Consider the following 26,831-nt stretch of genomic DNA (forward strand, 5'->3'; position numbering starts at 1 on the left):
CGACTGCTCTGATATGTGTCACTACGCCACTATGCCTACCTGTCATTGGCTTTGCTCCAGCACTGCAGAGATCAATACATCATGAGCAGATGATATCACATTAATTTATGAACCTGTCAAGCAATCGGCAAATCTTCCCAGCTGTTGTTCTGGCAGGCAGCAACTGGCAAACAAAATGTTTGGATTGCACCTTTGTAAATGTACCGCATGTACACCAGAAGGTGAGCTACACAACTGACCCCACGCTTTACGGTGATTGGAGGTGGGAATTTGTTATATAAAATACGGTAGTTAATTTACTTCCGGGTGTACCAATGAACACCGATATACAGAGATGCTAATGTACAGAGCCCTCACCTCCGGTCACAGTACAGCGCGGGTTCAGTTGCCAACCAACTGTCCGGTCTAACTGAGCTCAGCACGTAAGGGTTTTTTCCCAGTTGTCTAGGTTGCACTATAACTGTCTGCGTGTAACAATGAACTGTGGACAGACGGCTAAAGACAAAGTAGTGTTAAAAAAATCTCGAGGCATCAGTGACGAGAAGTGAAGTGATGAAATGTGTGGGGTTTTCCCCCCTTTATTCAGTTTCCAACACAACACCTTTCAGATTGAGTGAGTGACCTTATGTACTGTTCTAATCCATTACATCTAGGTTAATACATCATGCCCAGCACCAAGGTATCCAAGCACCCTCTGATATCTGAATGCCTTGTGCTTGTATAAGAGAGAGGACAAAAAGGGGCTCTTGGTTTCTCACGTCCTCTTATTCATCTCCTCTCCACACCAAACCATCCCAGTCTTTTCATTTCCTTCTTTTATGTACAGAAATCCCTCCCTGTCTCTAGTAATCATTAGTCACAATTATGTAGACGGCACCCAGAAGAATGCAGTAGCCATCTAGAAAGGACAGATCCCTGCCCCAGGGAGCTTACACTTCACCCGTTAACCCTCACAATGTCCATGGGATCTCCCAATTATCTCACCTTACGTGGTGATGGGGGCGTGGGGTGGGGGGGGGATGGGGCAGAGAGAGAGTAAGGCCTCAAAGTGAGTCAGTGGTGGAGCTGGGACTAGAACCCCATTGTTTCTGGCTTCCAGCCCCACGTTCAGTCTGTGGGACTCCTCCTGCCACCCAGGATACATAGCGTGGCCTGTTTTTTCCGTTCTTTTTTGCCTATAATTTTCTGTGTCCTGCTTCTTTAACAGTGAATTTCAAAGTGGTCAGCCCCGCTGAACCCCTCATGGTGTCTGTGGGTGAAGATGCCCGGTTGCCCTGCCACCTCAGCCCCAGGATGAATGCTGAGGACATGGAGGTGAGGTGGTTCCGGTCCAGCTTCCCTGAAGTGATCCATTTGTATCAGGATGGGAAAGACCAGCCTGAGCAGCAGATCCTGGAATACCAGGGGCGGACAGAGCTGCTGAGAGACAACATCACTGAGGGAAGCGTTGTCCTGAGAATACACAGCATTAGGCCTGCTGACGAAGGACAGTACAGCTGCTTCTTCCAGTCTAGCACCTTCTATGGAGCAGCCTTGTTGGAGCTGAAGGTGGCAGGTCAGTAGTTCGGGCTGATTGGTGGATTCTCCCAATTAGGGTTGCCACATTTTAGAAAATAATTGACATTTAGTTGCTGTCAGGTGAACACTGCCTTAAGGTTATTATGATTTAGTTGGTGATTGGCCCTGCTTTGAGCAGGGGGTTGGACTAGATGCCCTCCTGAGATCCCTTCCAACCCTGATATTCTATGATTCTAAGTTTTGTGAAGGTTGTCACATAACCATCTTTATTCTGATTTCAGTAATTTTGTATTCTCTTAAAAATCTACCCTAACTGTGGGTCTATTACAGGAGTGGGTGGATGAGGTTCTGTAGCCTGTGATCTGCAAGAGATCAGACTAGATGGTCACGATGGTGCCTTCTGGCCTTAAAATATGAGTCTAATAAAGCTTATACCTTACACTTTCTCTAGTACTTTAGCTAAAGTTAAGCGATATTAAAAAACCCATGAGAAAGCTGGTACAGATAATTTATTAGTTAAAATTATTTAACCATTTCATGTTTTGTATTATGTCATTCTTATGGTATTGCCTAAGTCTCCGTACCATTTATTGGAATGTTACAAAGTAATCCGCCTAGAAGGAACACACACACACACACACACACGTTAAACTCCAAATATAATATTAAAATCATGGTTTAAAGCTATTTTTGTCACTCTGGAAGCTAATCAGTACTGTTGGTTCTTATGCCACATTAACCAAAGGTTCAAACAGTTGTAGAAATCTTTAGTATAAAAGCAAATATAAACTTTCTTTCCCCTCTTTTTGGAAGCAGACGTCAACTTCTTTTGAGCACAAAATGTGTATTACTGCTAGGCTGATAAGTATGAAATGCACCTGGTTTCTCTCGGCTTTGCCTGCTTACAGCACAGAAAGTTTCCTGTCCCAGATAGTGTTAGCCTGATTTATGAGTTCTTGCAGCCTCAGCTCTATCGACTTAGTATTTTTTCAAGACCCAAGGTTAGCCTTGTTAGCGAAACACACGTGCACATTATACCCTGAAAGGTATTCACAGGGCTTTAACTCCAGTAACATTTTTCAGAAAAAAACATTTAGCTTAAAAGAGCCAAGGTGTTACTTGAGTAAAAGACGCTTTTATTTTCTATTATATTTGCTACTTATCATTTGGAACTGATGTGCAGGTGGGTCAGTCTCAATTTAGTAGCTGTAATGACTGGTTTCTTGAGCTAGAAAATACAGGTTGTTTCCATTCAAGGTGTTACGGCAGGTTATTCCAGTTCTGTTTCTGGATTTCACAGTGGGTTTCCTAAGGCCTGGTCTAAACTCGAAAGTTAAATTGATAAAAATTGCCTGGCATCAGCCTAGTAGTGCACGTGTCTACATTTACGATGGTCTCCTGATGTAAACAGTCCGTTACGTCAACATAGTAACACCACCTCCCCAGAAGGTCTAGAGCTAGGAGCAACCTAGTACGGTAGATGAAGTGCAAGAGCAGACGCCACATGGCCTACGTCAACCCTAGAAGTCCTCCAGGAACCTTCTCACGATGCCAACAGTGGCCGCTCTATCCACAGTTATGAACTCCAGTGCCCAGGGGTCACAGAGACTGGAAACCATGCCCCTTTAAAAGCACCAGGCATTTTTGAAATGTCTTCCTGATTTCCCAGCTTGGTGAGCACACCAGCTGTCCCTTGTGTGCAACTGCCCAAACAACGAGGCCAGTTACATGCTCTGGACACACGCCTGCCTGGAGTAAACTGGAGGAGCTGGATCTCCTGGGCCTATTGGGAGAAGAAGCTATGCAGGCACAGCTACGGAACAGTCCTAGAAATGTGGACCTTGACCAGCAGATTGCCTGGGGGTGCAGGAGAAGGAGTGTGGCAGAGATCAGCAGCAGAGCTGCGTGAAAGGGAGGGAACTGCCGCAGGCGTGACAAAGTCAAGGAGGCCAACTGTCCGTCTGGAGCCAAGCTGCAGACCTGCCACTTTTGCAACAAGCTACATGCCATATGTGGCAGAGACCCTGCGGAACGCCATGGATACCGCCAAGGAGCCTGAAACACAGCCCCCAGCTGTGAACAGCGAGGAGGAGGAGCAGAATGGGAGATCTGCGGCAGGGGGACCCAGCTACACTGAGCCAGGATCTTTTTGAGACTCTGCCACGGTCTAGCCAGTCCCCTGCAGATGAGCAGGCAGGAGCACAGGAAGGAACATCAGGTAAGTCTGCATTTTTTCATTACAATTTGTAAATGGAGCCATTGCCACCTGCCCCAATCCCAAGTCTGAAGGACAGAAGTACTGACTTTTAATTGTTTTTCTTTTCCTAGTCATATAGCTAGAGGTTGAGTGGTATCTACTTTCCAGGCTCTTGTATGCAGTTACGCAGAGAGGAGGGGAGGGCATGAGGAGCGGATTATGTACAGAGGAATTGCATTGTATGGGGATATCTCAAGGAGGCTTTCAAGGAGTTACTCTATAAGTCTGTTCTGAAGGTTTCTAGGGTGCCAGCCTTAATTTTTCCTCCATGGTAAGACACTTTCCCACACCAGTCCATAGCCTGTTACAGCAAACAGGCTAACAGCACAGCACCCTGGGTACCTACAGGATACCAGCAGCAGCTTCCTTTCTGTGCCTCCTAGAATCATAGGGTTGGAAGAGAACTCAGGAGGTCATCTAGTCCAACCCCCTGCTCATGGTGGGACCAACACCAACTAAATCATCCCAGCCAGGGCTTTGTCAAGCCGGGTCTTAAAAACCCCTCAGGATGGAGATTCCATCACCTCCCTAGGTAACCCATTCCAGTGCTTCACCACCCTCCTAGTGAAATAGTGTTTCCTAATATCCAACATGGACCTCCCCCACTGCAACTTGAGACCATTGCTCCTTGTTCTGTCATCTGCTACCACTGAGAACAGCCGAGCTCCATCCTCTTTGGAACCCCCCCTTCAGGTAGTTGAAGCCTGCTATCAAATCCCCCCTCACTCTTCTCTTCTGAAGACTAAATTAAACCCAGTTCCCTCAGCCTCTCCTTGTAAATCAGTTGCCCCAGCCCCCTAATCATTTTCATTGCCCTCTGCTGAACTTCCTTCAGTTTGTCCACATCCTTTCTCATGGATCATCAACCTCGGCCTGGACCAGTCCACACGAGAGATCCGCTTCCTTGACACTACGGTGCTAATAAGCCATGGTCACGTAAACACCACCCTATACTGGAAACCTACTGACCGCTATTCCTACCTACATGCCTCCAGCTTTCATCCAAACCACACCACACGATCCATCGTCTACAGCCAAGCTCTACGATACAACCGCATTTGCTCCCACCCCTCAGACAGAGACAAACACCTACAAGATCCCTATCAAGCATTCTTACAACTACAATACCCACCTGGATAAGTGAAGAAACAGATTGACAGAGCCAGAAGAGTACCCAGAAGTCACCTACTACAGGACAGGCCCAACAAAGATAATAACAGAACGCCACTAGCCATCACCTTCAGCCCCCAACTAAAATCTCTCCAACGCATTATCAAGGATCTACAACCTATCCTGAAGGACGACCCATCACTCTCACAGATCTTGGGAGACAGGCCAGTCCTTGCTTACAGACAGCCCCCCAACCTGAAGCAAATACTCACCAGCAACCACACACCAGAACCACTAACCCAGGAACCTATCCTTGCAACAAAGCCCGTTGCCAACTGTGTCCACATATCTATTCAGGGGACACCATCACAGGGCCTAATCACATCAGCCACACTATCAGAGGCTCGTTCACCTGCACATCTACCAATGTGATATATGCCATCATGTGCCAGCAATGCCCCTCTGCCATGTACATTGGTCAAACTGGACAGTCTCTATGTAAAAGAATAAATGGACACAAATCAGATGTCAAGAATTATAACATTCATAAACTAGTTGGAGAACACTTCAATCTCTCTGGTCACTCGATTCCAGACCTAAAAGTGGCAATACTTCAACAAAAAAACTTCAAAAACAGACTCCAACGAGACACTGCTGAATTGGAATTAATTTGCAAACTGGATACAATTAACTTAGGCTTGAATAGAGACTGGGAGTGGATGGGTCATTACACAAAGTAAAACTATTTCCCCATGTTCATTTCCCCCACCCCCCACTGCTCCTCGGACGTTCCTGTTAACTGCTGGAAATGGCCCACCTTGATTATCACTACAAAAGGTTTTCTGCCCCCCACCCCCCGCTCTCCTGCTGGTAATAGCTCATCTTAAGTGATCACTGTCCTTACAGTGTGTATGGTAACACCCATGTTTCATGTTCTCTATGTATATAAATCTCCCCACTGTATTTTCCACTGAATGCATCCGATGAAGTGAGCTGTAGCTCACGAAAGCTTATGCTCAAATTGGTTAGTCTCTAAGGTGCCACAAGTACTCCTTTTCTTTTTGCGAATACAGACTAACGCGGCTGCTACTCTGAAAGATCGTTGTGTTATTTTGGGATTGTATGTAATTTCTCTAGAGGGTAGACATGACTAATGTAAACCCTGGGAAGTGGTATGAGCTTCAAAGGACAATTTGAAACAACTGGCTAGCCAAGAATGAACTTTTAGTTAAGTGGGTTTCTCAGGAAATCTCTAAGGGGGAGTACAAATGTATCCCTTCCGATAATACAAGAACTTTGAAAGCTCGACGCTGAGGAGGGGACCTTTGTCTGCCGATCACCTGTTACATGAGGACAAGATCAGAGGCCCAGACTGTATAAAGGAGTGACTCGGAGAGTCATGGGATGATTGATCTGCACTAAGAGTGGTGATGAACTTGAGATCACAGAAAACCCCCTTGGTGGGAATTGAAGGACTAAACCCTACCAGAACCCTTGGTGGAGCTGGGTGATCTCTGACAAGCTATTTGCCTGCATGTAGGTTGTTTTAATGATCTCTGCAAAGTTTTCACCTTAGGAATTAACATGCTTGCTTAGAAAGAGCTGTGTGGTACCTTATAACTTTGGGCAAATATACTGGTTTTAGCCTCTGAGGAGTAAAGCAAAGCAGGCCTGTGTAGGCAGACTGACTTGCTGGGGAAATCAGTGTACAGAGGGAACTGTATAGCCTGGGAATCCCGTTTTCAAGAGGGAATGAGTGCGCGTTCCCACCCAAAAGATGTGATTGCTAGGGAGCTGGAAGCCTGAGAGTGGGTGTCCTTGGTGGAGCATACAGGGAAAATTCGGTGCAGTTGCCCTGTACTGTGAGAGTGGGCAACAACAGATGCTATGATTGCGTGAAGTCTTGTATAATGGGATCAGTGATTTCTGTGCCCAGCTTGCATTCATAGCTGTTGCATGAAACATAATAGGAAGAAAAGTGGACCAAAGAATGGAACCTCAGAATTTTTTCCTGGGTTAGAGACTGAACATGTGGTTTAGTCCTGGATATATGGTTTAATAGGGCCTATTTCATAAAGCTGAAAACAATTCTGAGCTAGATGAGCTGGTTACTCTGGGAATTAGCTCAGTCCAGCTCCGGAGCGCCCTCTGAGGGTGGTGTCTTGCCCGTTGATGCTCTCTGTGCTGTCTCCACCTTCCTTGGGACCCACGTTGCTCTCGGATCGCGGCATCCTCTTCAGAGCACAGCCCTCCGGCTGTGCCCCCAACTCAGTCCTCCCCCCTTCCGGGGGGGGTATCCTCAGTCGGCACCTGCCGCCATGGCCAACTACAGCCCCAAAGTATAGCCCCTTGCCTCTGAGGCCAGGTGCAGTGTGAGGGGGGAAGGGGGGACCCAGGCCCGCCCGCTACTGCCATGTCCTGCCTTCCTTCTCTCCCCTCTACTACTCCTGCTCCCTGGGCCACTTCCCCATGACCCATGCACCACTCGGCTCTTTTTATCAGGGGCCTCAGCCTGGAGCTTACCCTCTGTTCCCCTGAGCCTGACCAGCACGGCTGTATCTCAGGTGCTATCCCTGGGAGCCAGTCCTCCTCCCTTGCTTGTCAGGGAGAGACTCTGCTCTGCTCTGCTGGGCAACCCCTTATATCTGGGCTGCTCTAGCAGCTGCTTCCTGTCTGGCTCCTAACGAGCCTTCCCTAATTGGTTGCAGATTTGTGTAGCCTCCCTGGCTGCTTCTGCCCCTCCCCCTGCTGGAGTGGGCCACCTGCACCGCTACACCCCCAAAAGCCACAACTGAGTAAAAGAAAAACATGCTGATTAAAAAATGACAGTTTTAGAGCGTAAGTGAAGGCAGCTAGAAAAAGATGGAAGAAAGGGGGAAGTGGTAATAATTCATTAAAATCTGAAGTTTGCAAGTATAGAAAATTGATAAGGGAAGACAAGGGACATAAGGAGAAATCTATGGCCAGCAGATTTTTAAATATATTAGCAAGAAAATTACTTCTGAGAGTGGTATTCATCCATTACTACATGGAAATGGTAGAATTATAAGTAGTAATGCAGAAAAAGTAGAAGAGTTCAATAAATATTTCTGTTCTGTACCCGCGGAAAGAAACAGAGGATATAGTCCCATTTTATCGTCATGATAGCACTCTTTCCATTCCACTAGTATCTCTGGAGAATATTAAACAGAAACTTCTAAAGTCAGACATTTTTAAACCAGCAGGTCCAGATAATTTGCATCCAAGAGTTGTAAAAGATCTTCATGGGGAGTTCTCTGAAACATTAATGTTGGTTTTTCAATAAGTCTTGGAAGTTCCACAAGACTGGAAGAACGCTAGTGTTGTACCAATTTTTAAAAAGTATAAACGCGGTTGTCCTGGGTAATTATAGGCCTGCCAGCCTAATACCAATCTGGGACAAGAGGCTGGAGCAGCTGATATGGAACTTGATTAACAAAGAATTAAAGATAATTATGTAATTAGTACAAATCAACATGGGTTTATGGAAAATAGATCCTGTCCAACTAACAATATCTTTGTTGACACGATAACAGGTTTGGTCGATAATGGTAGTAAAGTTGACATAATATACTTAGACGTCTGTAAGGTGTTTGACTTTGTACCACACAACATTTTGACTAAAAAAAGATTATATAAAATGAACGTGGCACACATTAAATAAATTAAAAACTGGCTAACTGATGAGTCTCAAAATATAGTTATAAATGGGGAATCCTCATCAAATGTGTATTTCCGGTGGAGCGCTGCAGGGATCGGGTTTTGGCCCAATGCCATTTAACATTTTTATCAGTGACCTGGAAGAAAACGAAATCATCACTGATAAATTTTGCAAATGACACAAAATGGGGGAGTGGTAAATAATAAAGAGAACAGGTCACTGATTCAGAGTGACCTGGATTGCTTGGTAAACTGGACACAGGCCAACAATAGGCTAAATGCATATGTCTAGGACAAAAGAATGCCGGCCGTGCTTACAGGAAGGGGACTCTATCCTGGAAAGCAGTAACTCTAAAACAAGATGTGGGGGGCGTGGTGGATAATCAGCTAAATGTGAGTTGTGCCCAAAAGACCTAATGTGACCCTGGGATGCATAAACAGGGCAATCTCAAGTAGGAGGAGAGAGACTATCTGGCACTGGTGCAACTGCTGCTGGCATCATGTGTCCAGTTCTGATGCCCACATTTAAAGAAGGATGTTGATAAATTGGAGCGGATGCAGAGAAGAGCCACGAGAACGATTAAATGATTAGAAAACATGCCTAGATTCAAAGAGCTGAGTCTTTTTAGCTTCACAAAGATAAGGTTAATGGCTGACTTTATTACAGTCTAAAAGTATCTGTAGGGGGAACAAACATTTGACAGTGGACTCTCCAGTCTAGCAGAGAGACGTATAAAGTGACCTAGTGGCTGGAAGTTGAAGTTAAACAAATTCAGCCTGGCGGTAAGGGGTACATTTTTAACAGTGAGGGTAATTAATCATTGAAATAATCTACCGAGGGTCATGGTGGATTCTCCATTACTGACAATTTTTAAATTGAGACTAGATGTTTTTGTAAAAGATCTGCTGTAGGAATTATTTTGGAGCAGTTCGGTGTCCGGCATTATACAGGAGGTCAGACTAGATGATCACAGTGGTCCCTTCTCACCTTGGCTTCTGTACACATAATGATAATATCATTGATTCCTCTCCTAGAGTCTTGGTTATCCTCTGACCAGACAACCTGCATTTCGTCATTTCCCATTATCTTAGTTTTTTTTGTTAAAGAACCATCAGAATCAGAAGGCATTTTTGGTGACCCATGGAACATTACTTCTGCACAGAAGTAACAAAATGGGGGCAGTCAATCCTGTGCTTTGGGATTTTTATTTTTATTTTTTTTGCAAGGCCTGCTACAAGATCTACATAGGCTTGACTTACTCCATCATTAATGAGGATGGAGTGTTTATCTTCTTGTTCCTCTGTAATGTAAAATACGGCAATGAATAATGGAAATGTAAAAAAAAATAAGTTCCCTCAGGGGGCATGAGGACCCAAGTGGCACTGCCCCCCTCCCCAGCCAATACTGAATGGAAAGAAATATATTACAGTGGGGGACAGCGAAGTTCTCCAGCCAGCAAAGCAGACACAGAAGCAGTCAGGGCAAGTTCTGGAGTAGGGACTGGTGGGTACTGATGATGTCATCAGGGTACCGACTACAGTATTCACTCTGGACATTATCTCCCCTGTTCTCATTGGCTGTTTGCTGCAGCCCCTCATCAGTCTTCTTACCTCAGCCTCACTCCGTCTGCCTCCATGTTCTCCCACCATCCTCCCCTCCCTCTTCTTCCCTGCCCTGACTGTCTCTCCCCTGCCTTCTACAGCCCTCGTCTTTCCTTTGTCTCCTGGTTCAGCTCCTCCCCTCCTTGCAAAAACCAACCAAATTTTTTTTTTTAAAAAAACCTATCCCTCCACCTAAAAGTCATGGTATTATCCCCCCATTTGGAGCCCATCACTCTGTTCATGTTATATCCCTTCCCCTTACCTCATTTAAACTGTAAGCTCTTCAGACCAGGGATTGTCTGCTGCTCTATGGTTCTACAGTGCCTAGCATAGTAAGGCTCTGATCCTGGACGGTTCCTAGGTGCTACCATAATACTGATTATTCTTATTATTCTACTTCACATGCAAACTCTCACTCTCTGTGCTGAATAGTCACAGAAATGAAGATGGAGGATTAATAGAGGTTTCTTCTATTCTCTTCCAGGTTTGGGCTCTGGGCCCCACATCTCTATTGCTGACTACGAGGCCGGTGGGATCCGGGTGGTGTGTACATCGGGTGGGTGGTACCCAGAGCCTGAAGTGCTGTGGAGAGATTCTAGTGGGCAGCATGTACCATCACTGTCCCAAACGAAATCCCAACAGGAAACTGGCCTGTTTGAAGCTCAGATTTCTGTTGTTATAAAAGAGAGGACACATCCTGGTTTGAATTGTTACATCAGGAATCCCCGCCTCAACCAAGAAAAAGAGTCAACAATTCACATAGCAGGTCAGTTCGCATCACAGCCAGACCAAGTAATTGGCAACAAACACTACTAACGATAAGATTATATTAAAATTATACTGTGTATGCGCCCAGGGCTGCTCAAAGAGTATTCCATGTGCGTCTCCTGTCTGGGAGCGTGTAAACCGCCTGTACACACTAGCACGACCAGGGATCTCTGCCAGTGCTCCTGGTGCCCACCCCATTGGGCAGGGCTGAGGGCAATCCAGCTACCGGAGGAGGTGCCCCAGCAGGGCTCTGGCTCCTATGAGTGGCGGTCCGACATATTTCTGCTTTCACCACTGTGGTTCCTGGTAGAGCTCTGCAGCCCGGCGGCTATCCACATCTGCGGCTCTACATTTTGTATCTGCACAGGGCTCTAATCATAATGCCACTACATAAATCCATTGTGCACCCAAACCTTGAATACTGTGTCTCGCTCTGGTTGCCCCATCTCAGAAAGGATATAGTGTCACTGGAAAAGGTTCAGAGAAGGGCAGCAAAGATGATCAAGGGGTATAGACCAGCTTCTATATGTGGACAGACTAAAAAGATTGTGGCTGTTTGCTTTAGAAAAGAGATGACTCAGGCAGGTATGATAGAGGTCTATGACATCATGAATGGTGTTGGAAAAGTAATAGAGAAGTGTTATTTACCCCTTCACATATCAGAAGAACCAGGAATCACTCGATGAAATTAATAGGCCACAGGTTTAATACAAACAAGAGGCAATACTTCTTCATACAACACAATTAACCTGTGGAACCCCTTGCCATAGGGAATTGTGATGACCAAAAATATAACTGGGTTCAAAAAAGAACTAGATAAATTCATGGCAGACATGTCCATAAATGACTACTGGCCAAGATATTATGGATGTAATCCTATCCTCAAGGAAACCTTTAACCCCTCACTGCCCGAAGCCAGGAGGGAAAGGCAAGGGTGGATGTCTCCAAAATTACCCTGTTCTGCATACTCTGCCTGAAACTCTGGTACATGCCACTGTCAGCAGACAGAATACTGGGCTAGATAGACCATTGGTCTGACCCAATCTGGCTGTTCTTATGGGAACTGGGCATAGATTCATTGAAAGAAAGGGGAAGGCAAATTCTAAGGATGCTCACATGTCTCTGTTCCTGAGGGATGCAGAGGCGGATATGGAGGTACCCCAATAGGTCCCTGTGGCTTGTAATGGGAGATTGGTTGTGGAGGAGCAATTGCCAGGGTGTCCTCAGAGCCCCATCATACTGTTGTCTTCAACGGACAGTCTGGCCGTAACAAATAGGCCTAACCCTAAAAACACGCACTTTGCACTTGCTGATAATCTAAACCCAACTGTGAGCTATGTCTCCATGACTAAATATATATATAACTTGAGAAGGCAGACAAACATGGAAACCTCCAGAGATGGCAAACTACCCCAACTATTAGGAAATAATGTTTTAAATTCTTGTTCCGCTAGAGAGAGGAATGTTGTGGTGATGGGTGAAGACAGCACTTCCACTGATAGATGGAGCTGTATCTTTATCATAGTGTTAAGTAGGTGTATTGTACGTTATTATGTTGTATTTGATCTGCGGGGTCTATCAGGAAGTTCAGTCCTGGCTGTGGTGCTGGAGTTGTTACTTGCAGTGTTCCAGTGAACCCCTATGATTCTATAAGCATTGCATCAAGTCATGTGTGAAGCAGCATTAAGGCTAAGGTGCAGGTGAAGAAGCAAATCAACAAAGTGTTTTTGTTTTTTTGAGTGACTAGTTTCTGCCTATGTAGGGCCAATCTACACAGCAAATACAGCAATACTAGGGACTTGCCTACAATATGGTTGACCCCTGCCTTGGTTACCACAGAATTCCTTCTTACAGTGTAGGTAGGCCCTAACTGTGTTCTGTAACAGATCAAAGCTTGTACTTCTATTGGCTTCAGAGTGAAATGTGAAGGAGCCTTATCTCAGTAGGGAATTTGTTTGGAGTCTCAGGAAGGTTTCTCCCGCTCAATCACATTCTGTTACCTTTGTGTGCAGAAGTCCTGCTGGTGGCATGATTCTGTCACTGTTTCCAAATTAATTCGGCTTTCTCTTCCAGACCCGTTTTTCCCAAGGACTTCCCTCTGGGCGGTGGCTCTGGCTGTGGTCCTGAGTGTCCTGGGTTTTCTCATTTTCCCAGCCATTTACTATTCTTGGATGCAGCACAGAGGGAAAGGTAAAGTAATAGGGGGAGATTCCTTGGGTGAAACTGTTTCCGCTGAGAGAAATGCAGCAAATGGAGCTATTCTTTACCTCTCACTAATGAATCCAAACCTATTTTTAGTGTCAGATAAAAACTACATTAAACTTGAAGTCAGGTTGGGAGTATGTATCTGTAACTCAAAGGTGAATGTTTTATGTATCCCAGAAGCAAACATCACAAGCCTGACTAATTCAGCAGGAAGAAATCCCAAACAAGCTAAGGTCTGGAAGCACACAGTAAGACCATCGAAACGGTCTTAATTCTGCCATTTAGTGATGCCAGATGTTAACTGTACAATTCCTGTTAGTGCATGATCGTGCCTGTGGTCTGAGACTAGATTAAAGTTATTTCTAAAGACACATTAGATTTTTTTCAGTTTTTGCAACGTGTCAGGGGCCCCCATTGTCCCTTGAGGGGAACCTGGCTCTATTCCATTTGCACAGCCAGGAGGAGGGAAGGTGTGTGTACGCGACACCATCGTTTACTGTATAATCAGTGATGTAAAGTTGATCAAATCTCTATTGGGTAGTGCAATGGGTTATACCTCTCTAGCACCCCGGTGGGGTGAGAGGGGCACCACCTTCCATTTTTGCTGCCCTTTCTGGGATGGCAGAGTTACTGTAGTCTGGGTTCCAGATTTAGGGTACAGCCCTCCAGCTGTATCTCTTAGAGAGCCTGCCCTCTTCTGGAGAGGAGGGGGTTAAGCAGCCCAAAAGAAAAGGACAGACTGCCTCCAGAGCCCCCAAAAGGGCCAGGTCTGCTCAGTCTCAGACAGTGTAGAGGTCAAGAGTCTCTGGGAGGAGATCTGGTCCCTTGTATGTCCAAACAACCAAGGCTGGGTCCCAGCGCTCCATACAGAAAAGCCAGTCCCTCTGCTTCCTCAGAGGGCCTGGTTGGCTGCTGTTTTCAGGTGTGTGCCCAGTAAGCAACCCCTGTGCCCTGGGACTAGGGAGCTCTTGCTCTGCTCACTCCAGAGTGATCTGGGATCCTCCGTTTTAAGGACCTGCCCTTCTCCAGGCTTGGCATATCTCACAAGTGTACTGGGTTGGGGCTGATTGTGCCCAGAGAAGCTCTTTAACCCCTTCGTGGCTGATGCAGGACACTTCCCAGCCACAGGTAGACAGTAGCCAAGGATATAGTGGCTGGGAAAAAACCAGTGGTGGAAACTTCATTTGGAATGTCCAGGCATTCAGACATTTAAGGGTTGGTTATTTTTTTACAGCTGTTTTTTTTGGAATACATTAAGTTAAGGTTAATAAAAGGTTTTAGTTTATGATAATTATCTAGGCAATGGGGACTCATATAATAAAGAATCCTGTAAAGGGCTAGTCACTATAACACAAGCTCTTGTAATATGTCTGGTTTTGTTTGTTTGTTTTAGGGAAACTCTTGGCTGAACTTCGTAAGTTCTGTTTTTTTCATAATTAAAACTTAGTTAGAAATCATGCCTTCTTCAGACTGTGTTCATCTCTGTGTGCTGTGCTTGATTTCAGGGTGGAGAAGAGCCCAAGTATATGCAGGTAAATGAAGCTGACATTTCATTTATGTCAAAATTCCCCTGCCTCTTTTTACTAATCACACATAACAAGAAGGAAGAAGACATTTGAAACTTAAAAGTTAAGTAAGGCTTCATTTTAAGAATTTCCAAAATTCCATTTCCCTTTAGTGTATAAAGTCTTTCAGAGGGAAAAGTTCTGACTTGATAAACGTTAGATGGCATTAAATACCCTTTTTGAAAGAGTCAATTACAGACTATAGCATTTGAGCTGTTATTGTCAAATTCCAAACTGTTTCTTTAGTGAACAAAAGAAACGCGCGCTGGGAGAAAAGTATAGTAACGACAAGATGCAGCTTCCGTCTTCCCGGTACAACTTAACTGCTAGAGACTTACAGGCACAGTACCTGACTCAGTCATTAGTCACCCCAGGATCTGGCAATGTTTCATTAAAATCAGGCTGAATTATTGTCTTATCTTACCTCTTCCCACCCTCCATTGTCACCCCACGCATAGACCAGGCCTCAATACTTGTCTTCCTTCTTCTTCCTCCCTTGCTCCTTCCTGCAAGCTTCCTCCAAGATGCCAGTTGACAGAACCCTCCCCTACTACCACATCAGAGGGAATAACAGTCTATGGTTTTTGTTTTTATTTAAAAAAAAACAGATTTTTTCATTTAAATTAAATACAGATTTATTTTTTAAAAATAAACTTATTTAAAATTAAATTTTAAATTGACAACCTAAGTTGAGGCCAAAACTCATTATAATCTATTAAAATCATGTAATTAAATACAATACATAATTTTAAGCAGTATATTTTTACTGCAAAGTTTTAAAGAAAGTCAAACTACTGAAATGGTGGAAGACACTGGCTAAGCTCTTGGAGCCAGATTTGACAAACTGCTGAACCAGCTTTGACAGCGGTAGCCTCTTCTACAGGTGCAGAGAGAATATTTTCTTCATTGAGATTTATTTAACAGGTTCATTTCAATGATTAGTTCATTCAAAGTTAAGAAATTATTTGTGTGTTGAAAAGTCAGGAAAGTTTGTTTTCTAAGCTATGAATATAAAGTAGAGTGAGAGGATGAGATCTACTTGTTCTAACTCTTGAAGGACATGGCGACCAGGAACAACCTGTTCAACTCATTAAGTACAGATAATTTGTTAAATAAATCAGTTAGTTTTAAGTGCAAAACATGTTTTGATAAACTTTTTTGTATGAATTCAACACTTTTAAGGTAGTTCTATTTAATTAAAGGAAAACTTTGTTGATTTTAATTGAATTTTAATTTCCATCCAAATAGAGCTTGAAACATAGGCATTGCGATGGGGCAAGGCCATATGGCTATAGAAAAGTAGTGGGAGATAGATATATTAGCTCCAGGCTAAAAAAATCCGTGATACCAGGATAAGTTAAGTGGCAGCTGCTCCAGGTCAATTAAGACACCTGGGGCCAATTAAGAACTTTCCAGAATGCAGGGAGAATGCTAGGTTGATTGGGACACCTGAAGCCAATCAGGGACTGGCTGAAACTAGTTAAAAGCCTCCCAGTTGGTCAGGTGGGTGAGGATGTCAGGAGCTGTGGGAGGAAGTTGTGCTGTTGGAGAGGCTGAGTAGTACACACCATATCAGGCACAAGGAAGGAGGCCCTGAGGTAAGGGTGAAGTGGAGCCTGCTGTGGGGAAGTAGCCCAGAGAATTGTACGTGTCATGTTTCTAAAAGGTCAGCTACCATAGCTGATACTAATAGGGTCCCTGGGCTGGAGCCCGGAGTAGAGGGCGGACCTGGGCTCTTCTCCCTCCCACCCCGTGTCCCCTCCCTGATTAATCACTGAGACTGGGAGAAAACAGAGACTGTGCAAGGGAGGATAGCTCCTCCTCACCTCCCTCACTGGCTTAGGATGAAAATGGCTCAGTAGACTGTGACCCTTGTCCAGGGGTGAAAGTAAGTTGGAGGACTTACTGGTACGCCGGAGTCCTGAGCAGGGGGCGTGGCCTCAACTGGGCTGGAGCTCCAGGGCCCTGCTGCCGGAGCCCTGGGGTAGCAGTGGCTGGAGCCCCCGGGGCCCTTTAAATCCCCGCCGCAGCCCCGCCGCCACTACCCCAGGGCTTTAAATTGCCCTCTCGGAAAGCCGGTCCTGGTACAGAGCTCCAGCTCTTACCAGTACGCCGTACCGGGGCGTACCGGCGTACTTCCACCTCTGCCCTTGTCTCTAGAGAGAGAAGGGTTACGTGGAGGGTCACAGTGAGCCTCTGAGGCAAGCGAAATCCGCCAGGAAACGCGGGACCCATGGAGACAAGGACAGAGTTTTGTCACACCATCTAGAGAACTTGAATCACAAGTAAAAAATGAATTTATTAAATAAGAAATCCATCATTCACCATTTTCTAACATAACAGAAGAAGAAGAAATTAAGCATCTGAATAAATGTAAGTTAAGCTATGTAGCTGATTGATTAATTATATGATATGAGCCCAGATCCTTAAAGACTTTTAGACATCTAACTCTCATTGATTTCCATGGAAGCTAGGAGCCCACATACCTTTAGAGTCTGGGCCATAGCGTATCTTCCTGGTTAGCAAAAAGAAGCACCAAATGTAGTAGAATTGTGAATCAATATGTTTTAATGGTTACCAACTAATAAGAATCAATCTTTCTTTAGGAAAATAACTAAAAAGTCCAAATGCAAAACATGATGAAAATCAATTATTTAAATCAAGGCTTCCTGCTTGCTGATTTAAATCATGATTAAAATCACTTATTTAAACCTCTTCAGTAAATCCATCCTGCACCACCCCATAACCAGGAAGAGTTGGCAGCCTCATTCCAATAAAACGAATGAAAGCACATCTAGTACCTCCCTTTCTAGTCCCTTATAGTCATGGATCTGGATGCTCAGAACAAGTTAGGTGCTTAAGTCCCAGTTTCAGGCCAGGTGCACAAAACTCCTGCCTCAGCCCCGTAGGTGCCTAAATGATCAGGATAAAAGTTTGCTAGATGTCTGTTTCGGCCTCTAGACGTGTGCACCGCTGCCTCCCTTTGGGCGTCCGAGCACCTATCTCCTACCTCAACCCCAGAGGTTCCCAAGTCAGGCAAAGACAGGAATTTAGCCACCTCAGGCCCAGTCTGATTGGCATGCTTAGAGGCCACCTGCTGGGTCGAGTCACATTCAAAATGCGGTGACCGGGCCCACCTTATCCCTTGAAGTCCAGTGGCTGTCACTTACCTGGGGTGCGAGAGACACAGGTTTATTTTCCCCTCTCTGCCTGACAGAGAGAAAAGGTTTGAGTGGTGGGGGTGTCTCCCACCTCTCCTGAGAGGACCCTGGATAAATCCAGACAAGAATAAGAATAACTCTGGAGCACAATTAGGTACCAGCTGGGAGACCCGGGCCCCTGCTTCAATCCCTCTGTCATTACTTAATCACAGTGAAACAGTTTCCGCAGGAGTCACACATCAGAATAACCCATAGCCCAGTGATTAGAGCTTCTCTTAGGATTTGTGCAGGCATCTCCCACCTCTCTTCTCCCCCTCTTGCAGAGACGGGAAAATTAAACCTGTTTCACCCACATCCCCGGTAAATGCCCTGGCCTCTGGGCTAAAGGTTATAAGGTGGGCAACCGCCTCCCCCAAGCTAAAATGGCATCGGCACCTCGCTCTACAGAGGGTTCCCAGCTTCAGACTCACAAGCTGACATGTGAGTGTCCAGACGTGTGCACCTATCTCTGAGAGGGGGAAGGCCTTCACAGCCCCCTGCCAGGGGCTTGCTTAAGTGGCTCTGCCTAGCATGATGGCTTTTGGGAGTCAGTCTTCAGGCTCCTATAGGAGCTTTAGAGCGTGCCTGGCTCAGGCTTTGGGAGTTGCAACAATTCTTCCAGGCACCTATAATTAGGCTGAGCATCACAATGCTTAACTCCTCTTGAGCATTCAGCCCATCCTCCCATCCTCGTAACCTCCGCGGGTTGTAAAGTGTGTTTAGTTGACTATAAGTTAGAGCAAACCAGATCTCATGGGTTGAGCAGAACCCCTCAAGGCTGGCCCCAGGCAGACTGCGGCCCTTGCTGGACAGGTTTCCCATCAGGTCCCTGTCTCCTTGTGGCTGTCAACACCCCCTGGTCTCCCGGATCTCAGTGCCAAGGGGCTGTGGGGTGCTTGGGGCCGGCTGTCTCTGTGTCTCACTCTTGGCCATGCTCAGCAGCTGGATACCAAAGGAAGCTCACAAGAAGTGGAAACGTGAACAGATGACTAGGGAGGAGTATAAAAATATTACTCGAGCATGAAGGGGTGTAATCAGGAAGGCCAAAGCACAATTGGAGTTGCAGCTAGCGAGGGATGTGAAGGGTAACAAGACGGGTTTCTACAGGTGTGTTAGTAACAAGAAGGTGGTTAGGGAAAGTGTGGGGCACTTACCCCTGATGGCAGCTATTAGCACCGTTCAGCCGATCAGTGTACATGCTTCTGTGCAGATGGTCTGTTTCCTCACACTTGAGTCCTGCTCAGATACCAAGCAACTTGGAGACACGGATGCCGTGAGACCCCGGGTTAGGGTATTTTGTGTTTATTTTGCACCAAATCAACCCCTCTGTCTCCTTCCCCAGGGAATAAACAGGTCGGGTGTGAATGTCTCACTGCCTCTTGGGGGGAGGGGATTTAATATTTTCCCTCCATTCCCCCTCTGGGCAAGTGACTTTATAATTAGGGACTAAAGAGGGTTAATTTCCCTTTGACCCCATTGACCGGCCCCTGCCCCAGGCTCTGACTCTGTCACTCTCTCCCCAGTGGACGTGACTCTGGATCCAGCCACAGCTCAGTCCAACCTCATCCTGTCTGAGGATCGGAAAAGTGTGAGACATGGAGACACACGACAGGATCTTCCCGACAACCCGGAGAGATTTGAACCTTACGTCATTGTTCTGGGCATGGAGGGGTTCACGGGCGGGAGGCATTACTGGGAGGTGGAGGTGGGAAAGAAGCCTGAGTGGACTCTGGGGGTTTGCAGGGACTCTGTGAGGAGGAAGGGGAGTATCAGTGTCTCATCTGAGAGTGGGTACTTTGTGGTGTGTTTGAGAGACGGAGAAAAATACTGGGCCCGCACTTCCCCCCTAACTCGCCTCCCCGTGAGCGTCAGGCCAAGGCAGGTGGGGGTTTTCCTGGACTATGAGGCAGGTGAGGTCTCGTTTTACAATGTGACTGACCAGTCCCATCTCTTCACTTTCACTGGCACCTTCTCCGGGATGCTCCGCCCTTACTTCAGTCCTTGTCTCAATGAAGGGGGTAAAAATGCGGATCCCCTGATAATCCGCCCGGTCCCGGCTCCGGCCGGAGGGAATCTCGGGCCCTGTCAGTGACCCCCGCAGCAGAGACTGGCCCCTCCCACCACTGACCAGCCCCCAGGCCAGTTCTCAGGGGGAGCGTGTAAAGGCATCAGCTGCCTGCCACCTGCTACCTCCTCCCGTCTCAGCTCTCAGCACCAGGCCTGTGAGCTGCAGGGAGAGGAGAGAGGGAGAGAAGGGGTGGGGTGAGGTGGGGTCAGGCTGCTTGGAAGTGGGGATGCAGGGGCAGAGGGAGGTGCAGGTTCCTGGGCATGTAAAGTGAAAATGTGAGTCTCATGCTGCAGGCATTTCAGACAATTATTTGCACACTGAGTGTGAATGACAGTCAGAGAAGTGCTCCTGCCTGGCCTGGTCTGAAGGGAGAGAGCCACGAGCAGTTGGGGGAGTCCCACGGCTCTGGGGAGGGCGCTGGCCTGACTCAGCTACGGCACAGAGCCCTGCTGAGACAGACAGTGTCGGGGGAGAGGGGTTGGTTGGCTTAGGGGATGAAGTTGCTGCCCCTGACTGGACAGTGTTTCTCTGGGGGAGCACTAGGCAACTCAGCCCGTTTCCCTACAGTCTGTCCGCACGTGCTTGAGGCCTATCGAACTGAAATCACCCCCCATTACACACAGTGACCAGAGTGACAGAGACCTTTTTCTGCCCATGATAGGACCCCACCCAGCATTACCTGCAGCGGGGGGGGGGGGGGTTCAGTGGATTCCCAGGTCCCCTCAAGGCCTTTACCTGCATTATCTGACTCCTAAAGAAAAGCCAACTCCAGGAGCTGAGGGAGTGCAACAGGTCCAACGACTGACAGGGAATGCCCCAGCATTTACTGTCCTGGGAGGTCTCCTCGCAGGTCTGCTCCACCACGGCCACAAGGCTCCCACTGCCCCACGTCCTTATTGTCTCTGCCTGGAACCTGGTCCCAGTGTGATGGAGGGAGGGGATGGGGAATGGGGTCAGCTGGGGAAGGAGGATCGGGCCAGAGTATGGGGATTGAGAGCCCAGCCCAAGGGCTGTGTGAGCAATGGGCCCAGAGCGTGTGAATGGGACCTGCTCATGGGAAGGAGCCCAGGAACTTTTCTCCTTCTTCCTCAATGAGCTTGCGCCAATCGGCCACACAGCCCCACTGACACACTCTTCTCTTCTGCATGGAACCTGCTTCAGTGCCTCAACCCTCCCTTCTCCTTCCTGTCCCTCTTCAAAACCCTCTTCCCAGCGAGTCCTGAAACCACCCTCTGTCCCAGCAGGGAACACGGAAACATAGGTCAGTGCCCTGGGTCTGTGCAGAGTGGGAGCTTCCTGAGCAGGGGCCATGTCTGGGGGGGGGGGGGGGGGGCTATAGGGATTGTGGCCAGGTGCCTTAATGGTATACTCAGAGTAGACTGCAAGGAATAAGGCAGACAATCCCCCATATTGGTGGTTTCTTCTATAATTAGGGTTACCAAGTCAGTAACAAAATTGTCTTTGTAATACCAGCCTGGTTACCAAGAAGCTAAATATGATCCCATTTAAGCATCCCCGCCCTTGACCCCAATCTATAGAGACAATTCTAATATAGTGTGAGGTTATTGAAAACCTGATTCACCAAAAGTGAGGTTCACCAGTCCCAAAGGACTGGAGATTGATCCCCAAGCAAATATGCGTCCCAGATCTTACCCAATAATCACGCAGATGTCAATGCTTTAGTGACTGAAACAAAAGGTTTTAATAATAAAAGGGGAACAGAAGGAAGAAAGTTGCAGTGGTTAAGAGATCAGGATACATACAGATATGTGAAAAGCCTTCAGGTCCCAGTTTCATAGCAGAGATGGCAATGCTGCTGATTTGTAAAAGTCTTTCTGGAATCAATTTGAAAGGTTTTAGTCCAACAGTCAGTCCAAGGGTAGAGTTTGTTCAGATTCTTCTGTGAGAATTCCAGGGTAAACCCAGAGTAAACCCAGAGACCTCAGTCTTGTGGCTTAGACCTTCCCTGTCAAAGTTTAAGCAGACCTGAGATAAAAAAGGATCAAGCTCTGGGATATTTTCTTAATAGTCCTCTAGCAATTGATAAACTTCTTGACAGCAATTATCACAGCAGCATCTTCTCCCAAGGAAGAACAGGCAGTGCAGATTGTTGTTTTGAAGCTAATCTTCTATCTCCTAGATGAACTAGTTGTGTTCATTTACATAAGGCAATAAGCCAGTCAAACTGTCAAGACAGTTCACAGGTAGTTTACTATGTGGAATTACAAGTTTCAAGGAGAGGTTAGGATAATTATATTACTGTACCACAAGTCCCATCTAAATAATAATACACCCTTTTGACCTCTGAATCCATAGAACACAGCATTATGAAACAGGAACAGGATTAGCATCTACAAGCTAATTAGATCACACTGTTAAAATTCTAACGAGATACAGGTAAACACAGACAAATACACTTAGCATCTACCTGTGATTTCTATTACTACAAATAAATGTGTTAATGATTGCTGGTCTAGGACATCTCTTTGAAATTCACGTACAAGTAGATTGTCTTGGTTACATTTCAATACGTCTTGTTAAGTTATAGGTCATACCCAAGTTGACCCTTCTGTCACCATCACAGAAGCACTGTTAAGACAGATGCTTTCAGAGCCTTTTACAGAACAACATCATGTTTGTTTTTTGAGTATTCTGTTAATTAGATTCTTCTTTCTTTCACTGAAAAACGTCTCTGAAGTTATCTTTATACTCCAGGTGCTTTGTTGCGATGTGTCATTTCAACTTTGCAGGTTTCATTGCTTCATATGATAGGATTTGTAAGCATGTGTTGCATCTCGGTTGTCAATCACTGAATGCCATAAAACCAAAATCAATAGAACTATTGTCAAACTTTCTGTGCTTTGTTTGTTTCTTACTATTTGACTGCATTGTCCATGGCTTCAGCACAACTCGCAGGACTAGTATGAGGTTGTTTGAAAAACGTATTCATTTTCAATATAACTCGCTCACACACTGTAAAAATATATTCCACTTCCACCTGCCAAAAACGTCTCAGTCAAAACGGACGTCACTTCTGATTTGCTGTTGCAAAGCAGTGAGATTTTTTATGTTGATGCTTATGCAATGTGAGTATTACGGCATTGTTCATGCACCATGGAATACACCGTGTAAACAGCAATCATTGATTTGTCAGCTAGGCAATGCAGACAAGGGTGGTGTGTGACTCTTGACAGCGGAGGCGGTGGCATGTGACCACCCTCCTCATCACTTCTGGATCTAACAGAGGTTTTCAAACTGTGGGCTGAGCTCTGATCTGAGCGAGCAAGGAGGGGTCCAGCTGTGCTGTGCGTAACTCTTGTCTGCCTGCTGCCCATGCTGCTCGGGGAAGAGGCAGAGCACAGAAGAACAACAGCCTCTGGGTTAGGCCCGATGTGCCAGGTTCTGCAGGCCTGGCTGTCCTCATTGAAATGGACCCAAGCTTTTCCATCAGTGCAGTTAATCCACCTCTGGGAGCGGCAGTAGCTAGGTTGACAGAAGAATTCTTCCATTGACCTAGCTGTGTCTACATCAGGGGTCTCAAACACGCGGCCTGCATGCGACCCACAAAGTTATTTCCTGCGGCTCGCCATAGGAGCCAAGCTTCCCTCTGACCACATAAGGAATAGTTACAAGTGTTTATATTTTATTAAAACCCCTCTTCACATTACAGTCTTTAAAAAGTTAATACATTGACTTTTAATAGCATACTATATTACTCTTCATTGTTTTCATTTTTGACTATACTTTTGTGTCGTCGTGTGGAAAGGTTTCAGTGATGCGGCCCTCGGGCCAAGGTACTGGTCCCCATGTGACCCTCCTGGTGATTTGAGTTGGAGACCCCTGGGTTAGACCAACCGCACTGAATATGTCACAGCTCTGGGTGAGATAGCTAAGTCAACCTACGCTTTAGGTGCAGACCTCCGGAAGGATCAGGGTTGGCCTACACGACAGCCAAGGTTCAGCTCTGTCACTGACGTGCTGTCCTGTAGATGCTTCCTACACTGATGGAAGCGGGTTTTCCATCACTCTAGTTAATCCCCCGTTCTGGGAGGCAGGTAGCCAGGTCAAAGGAAGAATTCCATTGTCTGCCCCGGGGTTAGGTCGATCTAGCTCTGGCACTCAGGACACACACATACTTTTTCACAGCCCAGGGTGATGTAACTAAGGTTGATCATAGTTTCAAGTGTAGAACAGGCCTAAGAGGGGTAACCCCAGAGCTAGCAGGAAACACAGGGTCTGAGGGATTGGCTGGCAGCTCAGTGTGTGTGAGGCAGAAGGCCAAGAGAAGCAGTCGTGAGTGTGATCCTGGCAGGACATGGAGAGACAGAGCTTGCTTCATGCACAGAATTCTCTGGAAAGGCAGACTTGGATGTCTGGGTAGGGTTGCCAGATTTCCCGACCAGACAGACTGGACACCATTGCCACAAATAGCATCTGGGCCATCTGATCAGGAAAGCTGGCAACCCCCTTTCCGAGTAAGGAAACTGCTGGCTGCTGTTTGTTTCTAATGTTTTCAGGACACAGGAATGTGTGGACATTGTTTGTAAATAGGAACAATTGCACCAAGGAAATACCTGACTCCGTGTAATGGGTGAACTAGGCCCTCAGGGTTCTGCCACACCCATCCCAGGAAAGGAGCAGTGGAGAGGTCCTCCAAGCAGCCAAGAGTGGATGTGAGGAAGCAACCAATCACTGGGGCTGCTAGACTGGCCAATCAGGGGCCAGGAAGGCCATATAAAAGGAGCTGCAGACTACAGCAGGAATTAGTTGCTGTGTGGAGCTGGAGAAGAAAGGACTGTGTGCCTGGCTGGAAGAGCAGCAGGACCAAAGACAGTCTGCTACCGGGGAGCGAGAGGCTCCTGGGTGGCTGCTAGGACTATGCCAAAGACAGTTTGCTAGCAGGGACTGGGGGAGGCTGTGGGGACTGCGTAGGGACTGAGTCTGGGGAGGGCCAGAGAAGATAGTGTCTCCAGGGAGGAAGCCTGGAGATACAGCCCCATACCAGGGTAGGGACTACTTACTGAAAGAACACAGACACACCCAAGCAGACAGGGCACTCAGGAGAGGTGGGTGCTGATCCTGTTACTCTCCTATAATCAATTGCTCCTCCCAGTGGAAGAACCTAGCAAGGCCCCAAACACTGGCTAAGTGCTCAGGTCAAAGGAGCAATGCTACAACCCAAGAGAAAACCTAGACCTGTGGTGGCAAATGCATTGGAGGGAAACCTTTGCAGGGAGTTTCAGCAGCCAGAAGCCTGTGCAGAGGAGTAGATTGCTGCTAACTGTGGACTTCAGCATATTCAGCTTTCTGTGCTGAACAGTCCTGATTGTTCCTTCTCTCTGATCTGACACGCCTCTCCCCAGAGTCAGACAAAACCAAAATGAGGATCCCTGGCTTGTATTTCCCCCCAGCAGATCCAGTCCACACAGTGGTTATGAGTTCAGTCTTGGCCCAAGGAGAAAAAATGACAGGAAGGGGGAGGGGGGGCTGGTAGGATTGTTGCTTTCCCTGCCTTGTGTGGAGTTTTACAAAGTTTAAACTGAAAATCTTCTTTCCAGTTCTCAGGGGGCGTTGCGAATGGGCTGGGCTGTATCCTTTAGACTGCAAAGTCATAAAGCTTTGAGGATTTGCCGTCATCTCACCCTTCAGCTCAAGGGTTGCTCTCGATTAGTTGCTGCTGTTTTCCTGCTGTGTCACTAGCACAGACCAGCTGCCTCTGGCCTTAACCCAGGGAGCCCCGGTGGCCCGGCTGGTCCCAGGCGGGTGGCTGGCTGTGCCGCAAGACACAGCCCAGCCAAGGCTCCTCTGCACACGCATTGTCACTGACATCGCTCAGAGGGGTTGAGTTCCCACCGAGTGTTGTTTCAGTGCAAGTCTGTGTGTGGCTGTGGATGCCCCCGCTGTGAATTAAGAAAATCCTAGTTTGATTGAGGACACGTCTACACAGCCCCTGGGAGGTGTGATTCCCAGCCTGGGTAGACGTGCACTCGCTGACTCTGCTGGAGCGAGCACACGCCCATCGCAGTGAGGCCGCGGCAGCAAGAGGGTGGCGTGGGCCAGCCGCTGGAGTACGCTCCACCCCGACCCCTTCCTGGACTGTGTAGCCAGACCCTGAGTTTAACCGTTTGTGTTCTGGTTTGTTTGTTTCCGTTTCCCCCTTTGCCTTTCGTTCACTTTCTGCTTCTTTACACCCCCTGCTCCTGTTCCCTGCTGAGGTAGTTCCTGCTTCCTTGTTTTCTCATCTTTCTCCTGCTCCACCTCCCGGCCTCTCCTTTCTCTTCACCTCATTCTGCACGGTGCAGCTGACAGGAGGTGGGACAGGCACCTCCCATTGTCAGCAAAAACCATTTCTGATGCAGAGAGAAGAGAAGACCAGAGATCCCAGCAGCCATAGCCTCAGTGACTCCTGTACGGGAAATCCACGGGGAAACCAAATGCCCCATCTGTCCGCAATATCTGGCAGACCCAGTGACCCTACAGTGTGGGCACAACTTGTGCCGAGGCTGAATCACTCAGTACTGTGGGACGCGGGCAGAGGGGACTATGACCCTGTATGCTGCCCCAGCTGCAGAGCCCGGATCTGGAAAGGGGCTCTCTGGAATAACGATCACATAGCAAATATAGTGGGGAAAATTAAGAAGATGGATTTCAAACCAGCAGAGCCCTGGATCTGTTCTGCGAGGAGGACAGGGAAGCCATGTGTGAGGTTTGTGAGAGATCCCCTGAGCACAGATCTCACACAGTGCTTCTCATGGAGGAGGCTGCAGAAATACAAGGGAGGAAGCACTGTGGATCTGGGTTAATTCAGTCCTTCCCTTTTCAGACTGAGTGTCTCAGAGCCACAGAATCTCCCACTTTCC

General features: G+C 47.0%; 1 protein-coding gene across 5 annotated transcripts in view; it reads left to right on the top strand.

Moving 5' to 3' along the window:
- Nucleotides 1-22,826, top strand: part of LOC102929868 (butyrophilin subfamily 1 member A1) — a 37,201-nt gene extending 14,375 nt beyond the window's left edge. For 4 of the 5 annotated variants that reach the window (XM_027820361.3, XM_043547035.1, XM_027820368.3 and 1 more), the window contains 6 exons: nucleotides 1,208-1,555; nucleotides 10,650-10,931; nucleotides 13,007-13,123; nucleotides 14,532-14,552; nucleotides 14,644-14,670; nucleotides 19,427-22,826. In XM_027820361.3, the coding sequence (XP_027676162.2) occupies nucleotides 1,208-1,555; nucleotides 10,650-10,931; nucleotides 13,007-13,123; nucleotides 14,532-14,552; nucleotides 14,644-14,670; nucleotides 19,427-19,995 (1,364 nt within the window). In that variant the 3' untranslated portion in view covers nucleotides 19,996-22,826. The remainder of the gene's footprint in view (nucleotides 1-1,207; nucleotides 1,556-10,649; nucleotides 10,932-13,006; nucleotides 13,124-14,531; nucleotides 14,553-14,643; nucleotides 14,671-19,426) is intronic. The other variant, XM_027820376.3, reaches the window with a different exon arrangement.
- The last annotated feature ends 4,005 nt before the right edge of the window (nucleotides 22,827-26,831 follow it).

This window comes from Chelonia mydas, chromosome 5, assembly GCF_015237465.2.
Source record: "Chelonia mydas isolate rCheMyd1 chromosome 5, rCheMyd1.pri.v2, whole genome shotgun sequence".
Taxonomy (NCBI): Eukaryota; Metazoa; Chordata; order Testudines; family Cheloniidae; genus Chelonia; species Chelonia mydas.